The sequence below is a fragment of the Salvelinus fontinalis genome, chromosome 35 (genome assembly GCF_029448725.1).
Source record: "Salvelinus fontinalis isolate EN_2023a chromosome 35, ASM2944872v1, whole genome shotgun sequence".
Lineage (NCBI taxonomy): Eukaryota > Metazoa > Chordata > Actinopteri > Salmoniformes > Salmonidae > Salvelinus > Salvelinus fontinalis.
Genome location: NC_074699.1, coordinates 10170702 through 10182868, shown reverse-complemented (window position 1 = coordinate 10182868; position 12167 = coordinate 10170702). Strand labels below are relative to the sequence as shown.

Sequence of the window (12167 nt, the reverse complement as noted above, 5' to 3'; positions counted from 1 at the left end):
AATCAGACAGTGCGAATGTTAAACTAAATCAAGGAAGAGTCAGTAAGTTTACTTAATAAGAAAAATAGCAACAAACAGCATTCTACACATTTGCCTAATTAACAAAAAGTACCCTTTGACCACCATCCCTGCATTTAGACAGCCACAATTTAAACCACCCATTCATTTACACACCTAAATCAAGCAGAGATCACATCTATGTTCTACAGCCCCCCCTCCAGCTATAATTAAAAGGCAGTGGAGACTGACTGCCAAGCCCCACCCCCCAAAAGAATCATTGCACAAAAGGAGTTAAGGACACCAAAAACCGACTCAGAAAATAAAACAAAGGTTCAGTTGGAGACTTTACAGAAGAACATTTAATACCAAGAAGCCTGGGGGAGGGGTGGGTAGCCCAGGAAAGAGGGGGACTCAAACACTACTGTTCATACTGATTTACATTGAGTGGGGACATGACCCATTAGTCAGGGTCACATCCCAAATGGCACCCTATATAGTTAAATACTTAGAACAAGGGCGCATAGCGAGCTACTTTTTAACCAGAGTCCTATGCAGGAAATATGCAGCCCATGTCTGGCAACAAGCTCACCTTTTCTCTGGAACAAGCAGTGCGGACAATGGTCCCATACACATGGTTTACACCCAGAACCACAGATCAAAGTGGAGAAAGGCGGCGATTGGGGGAGAAGCATGGCGCTTGAGCCTCGTACAGCTTCAAAATATGGGGCTTACAGGTTGGTAGTGGGGTGGGTATTTAACACCGCCTCCATAATGGAGGTCCCTGGTTGTGGCAAAATGGTGGCTTTGCTCACCGCCATACACCAACCACTGCCTGCCCATTTTTTTGTGTAAAACCATCTTGTTCTGATAATAAAATCAAAGGATAAAAATAAATGAAAGTACATATAAATCTTTCAGGTCCATTTGCTTGTAGTTCATTTAGTTCAATTGGTTTCCTTCGCTTGTCACTCCTCCTCGCTCTCGTTCCCCGGTTCTATGTCGGAATCGCCATTCACTTTTGATTCCATCCTCATGCCTTCTTCCGCCTCGTTTTCCATGGTCTCATCCTCCTCCCAGTTCTGCACAGACCAGAAACACAGAATACAGTGAGATGCTTCACTCATCGTACGTCAACCTTCCAATAAACGCAATGGTCAGTGAGAATGTGATGGTTCAAGAGCAAACGCGCACTTTACAATACCTCATTGTATAATCTGTACTGTATTCCTTTCCACCCAAACATAGCACTAGTCCTATGGACCCATAGGGGTGCAAATTCTATATTGTTTTTTTTTTACCAACTGTTCCCAACTTAATCAAAGGCTTGGTGGAGAGTTGACTCGAGTGTGTTACATGCACCCATTTGGATCCACAGAACAAGGATTGGGAAACCACTTCATATTTACTTGATAAAAGCATTTAACAATCCATCTGTATTCCATCCCACCCACAGCCCCTGGGTGTCATCTTAACCACCTACATCAGAATCCTCATCTGGAAGACCTTCGTCACCTGAAGCATTTTCTTCGTCAGAGGACTCTAAAAGTGGAGAAGACAAGACAAAGCTGTCAGTCATAAAGCCACAGTCCAGACACTTCACAGAACGACTACACAGCTTTATTATATTGAACAAAAATATTAACATTTTCATTACTGAGTTAGTTCAAAAGAAAAGCAGTCAAAAAAAAAAAAAAAAACATTAGGCCCTAATCTATGGATCTCATGACTGGGCAGGGGTGCAGCCATGGGTGGGCATAAGCCCACCCACTTGGCAGCCAGGCCTAACCAATCAGAATGAGCTTTAAAAGTGGCCTTTTATTGTGCTCAGCACAAAGTACACCTGTGTAATGTTCATGCTGTTTAATCAGCTTCTTGATTTGCCACACCTGTCAGGTGGAACAATTATCTTGGCAAAGGAGAAATGCTCACTAACAGGATGTAAACAAATTTGTGCACAAAATTTGAGAAATAAACTGTGCTTATGGAAAACTGCTGGGATTTTTCTTTGCTCATAAAACATGGGACCAACACTTTACATGTTGCATTTCAATTTGTCAGTGTATATTAAATAGTCAGAACAGAGGAGACAGAAGACCGAGAACACGTACCGAAAGGGGGAAAATAAGTTACGTGAGGAGAATAAACTGTTGAACAAAGCCCTGTGCTGAAGTGCACACATCCCCTCTCGAATGCTGTTGGGGAAACATCCTTATTTGCATTTGAATTATTTGAATGAAAAAAGAAAAAAAATGCAACTGACACTGGGGTCTTGACTGACTGCTTGATGTAATTCGTAGCGAAAGCAAATGCATACAGGAAGTCAGCTATATTGTGTAGAGTAGCAGTACTTATTTACACAGTTATCACCATTCATGGTAAAGAGAAATACAGAGGGGGGACGGTGTGTGTGGCGGCGAAGTTCAGGGTTTGTTTGGCAGCTAAGCAGAGCATTGTGTTTGAATACAAAACTGATTTATTATTTTGACTTCTACATAACCACAATTGGAGGTGCAGCTGCAAATACTGAACCCTCTGGAGAATACACTTCAACAGAAGGGCTACCGTGAGGCTGTAATCCTTTAGGGCGTCTCCAAAGTCATTCTGCATGATCAGATTTAGAATGATAGTCTGAGGTACATAAGGACCGTGTTTCATGCCTGAGGTACATGTGAAGTTAAAAAGCACAGGAACGTCCATACAGCATCTGCATTAGGGCTGTCCCGACAAAATGTTGGTCGACCGAACCGTAGTCTGCTCTTTTGAAAGTGTATATACCGTAGACATAGACGTATATACCTTTATATAGATATACCGGAGACACCTATGTGTTTTAATCAAATCAACTACATGCGTCGAGCTTGTCTGATGCTTTAAGCGTACGGTTTGATGAAAAAAGACGAATGCCTCAAGAGGGCACCAGAGGTCTAGATAAAGAGAAGAAAAAGAAAAAAAGAAAACTCGATTGACTAATCTCCTGCTAGCAGATTCTGCCATTACTCTCCTGAAGATGCCGGTAATAGGCTACACGAGGAGTCTGCTACCTTCACGTGGAATGACCATGTACCTTAATTTTCGCCAATCTGCGTGGCAGTTATGGTTTTCATATGCACATTTGTGAAAGTTATTTAATTTATAGTAACCACTTCTCAAAATCATTATCATGTGGTTACATCACAACTCTATCCAAAAGAAAATAAATAAGATATTTCTATTGACATTGCCAACCATGTAAAAAATAGACTACACAAAGCCAACATATAAAAAATATCACAGCAGGCAGGTAGAAAATATCCTAGTAAAAACACATTTGCTAAACATGACATGTCTGCAACGAACTTGCAACATTGTATAAAATAGTCGGGGACCTCGGGAGTTTTCCGAGCCAGTGAGCTTGGGACATACAGCTGTAGGATATTTGCTAAGGGATAAGCAGCGATGGTTGACATGGGCAGAAGCTGACCGGCGCACAGTACCAGCACCTCAAATGTTCTACTGCTTGAGCTCCTGTTCCTCTTATAGAACGTTACCTCAAAAGTATTGGAGCTCTTGCACCTACAGTGCATCCGGAAAGTATTCAGACCACTTCACTCTTCGCAGTTACGTTACAACCTTATTCTAAAATAGATTAGTTTGTCTACATTCAATACCGCATAATGACAAAGCAAAAACAGATTGACATTTCTTCAAATGTATGATTTAAAAAACGGACAACATTTACATAAGTATACAGACCCATTACTCAGTACTTTGTTTAAGCACCTTTGGCTGCGATTACAGCCTTGCGTCTTCTTGAGTATGACACGACAAGCTTGGCACACCTGTATTTGGAGAGTACCCAAAGCCACTTCTGCATTGTCTTGGCTGTGTGCTTAGGGTCGTTGTCCTGTTGGAAGTTGAACCTTCACCCCAATCGGAGGTCCTGAGCGCTCTGGAGCAAGTTTTCATTAAGAATCTGTAATTTGCTCCGTTCAACTTTCCCTCGATCCTGACTAGTCTCCCAGTCCCTTCCGCTGAAAAACAACCCCACAGCATGCTGCTGCCACAACCATGCCAGGTTTCCTCCAGATGTGACGCTTGGCATTCATATTGCCTGAGTCCTTTAGGTGCCTTTTGGCTAACTCAAACCGGGCTGTCATGTGGCTTCCGTCTGGCCACTACCATAAAGGCCTGATTGGTGGCGTGCTGCAGAGATGGTTGTCTTTCTGGAAGGTTCATCCATCTCCAAAGATGAAGTCTGGAGCTCTGTCAGTGACCATTGGGTTCTTGGTCACCTCCCTGACCATGTCCCTTCTACCCAGATTGATCAGTTTGTCCGGGCATAATTTAAGAATGATGGAGGACACTGTCTCAGGGGACCTTCTTTGAGTGCTCAGCTGAACATTATGCTGGAAACACTTATGATTAAAACATAAAACTTGTTTTGTATGGATTCCGTGACGCGATTAGCTTTTAAAACGCTAGGATCTCCATTTCTCGTCCCAGGACCCCGCTTAACTGACAGGTTGGCGTCTGCTTGACAGAGCCGCTAACCTAGCTAAACTGAATGGCCATCAAGTTATCCAAGTTTGTCAGATGTTTTACAACGGAGCACTCCGCCTGGAGAAGTAACTGAACGGTTCCACCGCTGTATCTACTACACTTGGGACTTAAGAGTTCCAATGCGGCAATTGTTTGCTTGCCAATGATTATAGGCTTGTGGCTTCCTTGATCACGCAGGTTGCCCGCCTATGTAAGAAACTTTGAAAACGCAGAGTGAAACGTTTACTTTTTCTACGCTGGTGGCTGGACGGCGTTCGTGCATTATAAGGCTGCGTTGATGACTTATCAATGACCCAAGTCCAGCTCAGCTAATCCCTACCATTGACGCCATAACGCTTTAGCAAATGTACATTAGACAATGTAAGTAACCTAATTTGTCCCTCTAACAACCCCCAAATGCCTCTGCTGAGCCTACAGCTATTGCACGCAGCAATCACACTCCTATGAACCAGATTTATGCTGTTAGCACTGAGGCGGTGTGCCCTAGTAGGGAGTCCACTGCGTGCAGCTCACCCACACTAACATAAATAACATGAGAATATCTACTTCTGCTAAGCTTCCCAGTAAAGCAATGAAGACAAGCAAGCATCCCAGAAGTGCTCAAAATAGCCCACGTTATAGGTAGCTTTAGAAACAAGGATCATGAAATATTAACTTGCTAGTAGCAGATCACATTCATATTCTGACTACCTCCGAAACTCAATTAGACAATACCTTTGATGATAGTGGTAGCAATACAAGGTTATAACATTTACAGAAGACAGAAACACGAGTGGTGATGTTGCGGTTAATATTCAGAACCATATTCCTGTAAGGCTTAGAGGGGATTTCATGTTAAGTACAGTTGAAGTAACACAGCTACAGGTTAATTTGCCGCATCTAAAGCCCATTCTTGTGAGACGCTACTATAGACCACCAAGTGCCAACAGTCAGTATCCGAATAACGTGAAATTCTTTATAATGAATGTGATAAACAGAGGTATATTTTCTGGGTGATTTAAATACTGACTGGCTTTCATCAAGCTTCCCACTCAAAAAGCTTCAAACTAAGAGACACCGTAGCAATGCCCGGAGAAAGTGAATTTTCAGACAGGAGAAAGTTAATTTTCTAAGGTCACTGCTCGGGCTCCGAATGAGCGATCGGTCCGAAACTCGGGGTGACCTCAGCTAGGTATGCACATGTCAGAACTGGACCCGCAGCTAGAATGTAACTACGTGTTTTACGTTATGGTTTAAACAGAAGGCGCTGTGAATTTTGGGCCTGCTCTGAAATGTGATACTTGACTTCTAAAAGAATTGGACAAAGTGGGTTTGATGTCAGTATGTGTCAGTTGTGTCCGAATGATATCTTATTGACTGATGGACACTGGCAGTATAATATATTGACATTGTACATTTTATGTTGGAAATTGACAGTGTCCATTTCCAATGTATTTAAAATGAGGGATTTACCATCACAAAATGGACAGGCTGAAAATCAGCACCAACGAGCGATGAGAGGACCCACTAGCACTACTCGGCCATCCTTAGTTCAATGAGCCAGTCAATTTTTCATTTCTGCAGTATATTAGAGCATGTCCAATTGGTGTTGGTAATTGCACATTTCCAATGTACTTAATGAGGGATTTTCCATCACCAAATGGACCGGCTGGAATCAACACAGTGATTGGACAGTGTCCAAGTACACATATTCTATATTGTCAGTGTGAACATGCTCTTCTGCAAGTCGACTGTGTCCATTGCATATCCATAAGGACAACCAATTATAAATTAGACATGCTGAATCAACATCTGGAAATTCTTACTTCATATGATCAAACATGAAATAGACCTAGGTTGATTGAGGGCTTAACATAGTGAGATGATTTGGTCAGTATATGCGCCAGATGGACATGGTTCACTGACTTTTTGGTTTGGAAGCCGACTTCCTATGATCATATATGGCAAATGGACAAAACATAGGCCTTATGGACAAACTCAATAAAATAAGACAAATGTCCATACGGTTACGGCATATGTATAGACAATTTCACCCTTGGGACCTGACTTTGCGACCATTTCCCATACTATAAAATACAGTAGCGCGCGCTCACCCCCTATGGGATTTTTGGTTTATTACACTTGGCGTTTGCAATGTTCTGGTTGCAATATGGTTTTGATGAACTGCTATCCATTTGAATGGTATTTGCGATTGTGTACATGGTTTGCACAATGCAAATAAGTTGACATTAATTTCTCTCCATTTCATGGGGGTCTTCCCTTACCAAGAAGACAGATTGTTACTGAGTTGCTGAGTTAGTCGACTTGACTTAAAGCTATGGCAAGAACTGAAAATGTTTGTCTAGCAACGATCACCAGAGCGTGAAGTATTTTTTTTAAAGAAATGGGCAAATCTTGCCCAATCCATTTGTTGAAAGCTCTTATAGACTTACCCAGAAAGACTCACAGCTGCAGTCACTGCCAAAAGGTGCTTCGACAAACTACTGACTCAGGGGTGTGAATACGTATGGAAATGACATTTCTGTATTTCAATTAATACATTTGCAAAAATCCTGAAAACAAGCTCACTTAATCATTATGGGGTATTTCCGTGTGCAGATAGTTGAGAATTATCAATTTTGAAGGCTATCAAAATGCGAATTAAGTCTTGGGGTATGAAAACTTTTTAAAGGCACTATTTATCATATACAAATTAGCTATGACATGCATAGCCGTGTGCCTCAAAGTGACATGCTGTCTTTTATGAAATTCTAAAAACTTTACTATTGTAGATCGTGAACCTGAAGAATAAAAATAAATCTATTGTAAGGCCCGTTCAGCAGGTATAGCCAAATTAGTTGAGTCTGGTAGCTTACTTTAATTCCGGTAAAACAGCATTTAACAGCGCACATCTCTCCATAACAGGTTGTCTTTCACCAAAATATAGGAATATCACAAATCATTTAGCATTGGAATGCAAAATTACTTGTAGTTCTATGAGAGTTACATGCAGTTCCACACTGAAAGAGGACACAGTTTTCACAAAATAGGTATTTCTGGAGGATGCATCAGTTCTCATAAATTAGGTATTTCTGAAGGTAGAAAGGTGTAATACGAACATACCACCTGTGAACCGGACACTCATAACGTTTGAGTTGGTGTTCCGTGAAACGATGCACTCGCATCTTAAACATTTGAAATCGGGAACTGATGCATGTGTTAATCTTTACATCCCTATACGATATTATATTCACATCTGTTACGTAGAACACCATCAATATGGAATCTTGCCAACATTAATTCAGCTTTGATACAACTTTATTAAAACAAGCACCATTCGCCAGAGTAGCCTGTTCACTGAGTAGAGCAGAGTGTGCGTAAAGGAGAGAAACCACTATCTGTGCAGAAGCTTAGGGACCTTCAGCTGTCGAGCAGAAGGGACCAGAAAAATCTGAACGCATTCGGCAGCCAGTCAGTTAAAAAAAAATAAGCCTGCTTTCCAGACCAGAAACGCAAATATGAACATCCCCTACGACTGATTGCCCTGAAAATCTAGAAAACGGCAACCTGTTGCAGCCTAACCCACCCCCTCCAGGGTTTTCATCACTGGCTCCACACTCCATTCCCAACCCGCAGCAACAGGCTTCAGAGCACAATTTGGAACAACCTCACTTTTCAACAAGCGCCACAGCCACCTTATCAACCCTACTTATGAACCTATGAAGCCAAACCATACCATTGGCAGGAGTAATGGATCGCAGCGCGTCTAATTAGGTCATGAAAATACATCCCATGCGGTTAGATAAACCATTTTACACAGCGCTTTAATTAGAGACCGTGTCGAGTGTTCACTGAAAATAATTGTGGGGCGCTTTGACTTGAACGCCAGTCAGTCACCCGGTATTGGGAGTAATCGTAGTTTGGTGTGCCCTGCGGTGTATTAGCAAGTCTGACTAAGGATATGCAAATGTCCTGGAATGCAAATCCTAACCAGCAATTTGAGTAGAGAATGAGCTAGGAATAACGATGCATCATGGTACTGTAAAAGAGACATCTTATTCAGATGAGATCCTTTGTGAATATCTAACACAATGTCTCTACCATTGGTGTCAATCCATTACCGTAAACCTTTCATTAATAACCCCAGCATTTATTTGCTTAAAACACTGGAAACAGGTGGTTAGAGACGGGCTTCTATTTGAGCCAGCATCTTTCCCTTAATGCATATGTCGTTTGCTTAATTGTAGCATTTTAATACAATGCACTGTTATCATTTACAAATCCTTACCTTGTTTCTTTCTTCTTAGTAAGAATCTATAAAAAATATATACTCTGAATTTTCTAGTTCTTACTTTTGCCACGAGAAGGAGTCTGTTCTCCCGAAGTATACTGTTTGCCAGTTAAGCTAGTAGTTCTCAGCTGTTCGCAGCCAATGGTTAGCAGTTTTACTAGCGATAAAAACAGACGATTGGCATAAATTGTTTGTCATTACTAAATGATGTAATGTAAACAAGTCATGGTAATTAATCGTAACCATGCAAACACATTTAGACCGGGCGTTTATTTGTTGAAATGTGTGCCGTTGCCCAGCTATTAAAAAAAAAGGGACAGGCAGCCATTTGAGATTCTGCATTTAATATAAGTTTAAGGGTATATTAGTTGTGAGACAAATCTAATTGGACTAGAGCTCCTACAGATAAATGGTGCATTCATTTCTTAATTAGCACTAACATTAAATTGCTCTCCTGCGCATTCAAATCAGTGTCAATTGAGTGAAGGATATAAAGGGAACACCACTTAAAATAACTGAAATACACAGAGTGATAGTGAATGTATGGAGAGAAAATGGAAAAAGAAAACAGAAAGTGGGCAGTGTGGCCATTACCCTCTTCATAGACAAGCTTGGCCTTGTGGTCCACGTCTTTGACTTCTTTGCCGCTTGTCGCCACCTGGTGGAGGGAAGAAATGATTTAAAGGCAGCGGTTGCCACAAGTGGGGAAACACCTAGCAGCAACAGCGGCTCAGCCACAAACTGGTAGGCCACACAAGTTCACCAGAACGGGACCGACGAGTACTTATGCGCGTAAAAATCTGTCCTCGGTTGCAACAATCACTACTTAGCAACAAACTGCCTCGAAGCAACGTAAGCACAAGAACGGTTCTTCGGGAGCTTCATGAAATGGGTTTCATGGCTGAGCAGCCACACACAAGTCAGGAACACAATATACTAGACAGTTCTGTGCTTCCAACTTTGTAGCAAAAGTTTGGGGAAGGCCCTTTTTGGTTTCAGCATGACAACGCCCTCGTGCACAAAGCAAGGTCCATACATACATCGGTCGACGAGATCGGTGTGCCATTAGCCATGACCTCGACCCCATTCGAACACCTTTTGGAGAAATTGGAAGGCCAGCTGCGAACCAAGCCTAAATCGGCACACATCAGTACCCGACCTCACTAATGCGTGTGGCTTAATGGAAGCAGGTCCCCACAACAATGTCCAAACGGTGCATTCAGACCTCTTGACTTTCTACACATTTTGTTACATTACTGCCTTGTTATAAAATTGATTCAATTCTTTTTTTCACCTCAATTCACACACAATACCCCATAATAGCTAAAACAGGGTTTCAGAAATGTTTACAAATGTAGTAACTGAAATAGTTACATAAGTAGTCAGACCCATTACTCAGTACTTTGTTGAAGCGCCATTGGCAGTGATTACAGCCTTGCGTCTTCTTGGGTTTGACACTACAAACTCGGCACACCTGTATTTGGGGAGTTTCCCATTTTTCTCTGCAGACCCTCTCAAGCTCGGTCAGGTTGGATGGGGAGCATTGCTGCACAGCTATTTGCAGGTCTTCCCAGATGTTTGATCGGGTCCAAGGCCAGGACACAGACTTCTCCGAAATGTGTGCTTAGGGTCGTTGTCCTGTTGGAAGATGAACCACCACGCTTCACCTTAGGGACGGTGCCAGGTTTCCTTCAGACGTGACGCTTGGCATTCAGGCGAGTTCAATCTTGGTTTCATCAGACCAGAGAATGTTGTTTCTCATGGTCAGCGCCCTTTAGGTGCCAACCGGCAAACTCAGAGCAGGCTGTCATGTGTTTTTTACTGAGTGGCTTCAGTCTGGCTACTACCATAAAGGACTGAATGTAGGAGTGCTGCAGAGATGTCGTCCTTCTGGAACGTTCTCCCATCTCCACCTTTCCAAATCATGTCCAATCGATATGTACCACAGGTCGACTCCAATCAAGTTACTTAAACTTCATTGATGATCAATGGAAACTGGATGCACCTGAGCTCAATTTTGAGACTCCGAGCATATCAAATTTTCTTAGTCACATACACATGGTTAGTAGATGTTAATGCGAGTCTAGCGAAATGCTTGTGCTTCTAGTTTTGACAATGCAGTAATAACTAACAAGTAATCTAACAAATTCACAGAAATGTACAGGATGAATAAGAATATGTACATATAAATATATGGATGAGCAACGGCCGTGCGGCATAGGCAAGTAGATGGTATAGAGCAGCATATGTATATGAGATGGGAAATGTAGGATATGTAAACATTATTAAAGTGGCGTTTTTTAAAGTGACTAGTGATACCTTTATTTAAGTGGCCTGAGATTTGAGTCGGTTAGTGATGGCTGTTTAACAGCCTGACGGCCTAAAAGCAGTTTCAGTCTCTCGGTCCCAGCTTTGATGCACCTGTACTGACCATGCCTTCTGGATGAACAGGCAGTGGCTCGGGTGGTTGTTGTCCTTGATGATCCTTTTGGCCTTCCTGTGACATTGGGTGCTGTAGGTGTCCTGGAGGGCAGGTAGTTTGCCCAGGTGATGCATTGTGCAGACCGCACCACCCTCTGGAGAGCCTTGCGGTTGAGGGTGGTGCAGTTGCCGTACGAGGCGGTGATACAGCCCGACAGGATGCTCTCGAATGTGCACCTGTAAAAGTTTGTGAGTGCTTTTGGTGACAAGCCGAATTTCTTCAGCCTCCTGAGGTTGAAGAGGCGCTGCTGCGCCTTCACCATGCTGTCTGTGGGTGGACCATTTCAGTTTGTCCGTGATGTATATGCCGAGGAACTTAACTTCACTACTGTCCCGTCGATGTGGACTGGGGGGGTGCTCCCTCTGCGTTTTCCTGAAGTCCACGATAATATCTTTGTTGTGTTGACGTTGAATGAGGTTATTTTCCTGACAAAACACCAAGGTCCCTCACCTTCTCTGTAGGCTGTCTCGTCGTTCGTAATCAAGCCGACCACTGTAGTGTCGCCAAACTTGATGATTTGAGTTGGAAGCGTGCATGGCCACGCAGTCATGGGTGAACAGGGAGTACAGGAGAGGGCTAAGAACGCACCCTTGTGGGGCGCCAGTGTTGAGGATCAGCAGGGTGGATATGTTTCCTACCTTCACCACCTGGGGGCGGACGGTCAGAAAGCTCAGTTGCACAAGGCGGTTTTGAGACCCAGGGTCTTCATGATGACAGAAGTGAGTACAATGGGGTGATAGTCATTTAGTTCAGTTACTTTAGCTTTCTTGGTAACAGGAACAATGGTGGCCATCTTGAAGCATGTGGGGACAACAGAATGAGAGATTGATTGAATAAGTCCGTAAACACACTAGCCAGCTGGTCTGCGCGTGCTCT

The 12167-nt window shown here is 42.8% G+C and overlaps 1 protein-coding gene across 1 annotated transcript in view; it reads right to left on the bottom strand.

Annotated features, from left to right (window-relative positions):
- Positions 1-341: 341 nt before the first annotated feature.
- Positions 342-12167, bottom strand: part of wdr43 (WD repeat domain 43) — a 30891-nt gene continuing 19065 nt past the window's right edge. The window contains exons 15-17 of the mRNA XM_055899196.1: positions 9404-9467; positions 1481-1539; positions 342-1079 (exon numbers count right to left, since the gene is read on the bottom strand). Of these exons, the coding sequence (XP_055755171.1) occupies positions 966-1079; positions 1481-1539; positions 9404-9467 (237 nt within the window). The 3' untranslated portion in view covers positions 342-965. The remainder of the gene's footprint in view (positions 1080-1480; positions 1540-9403; positions 9468-12167) is intronic.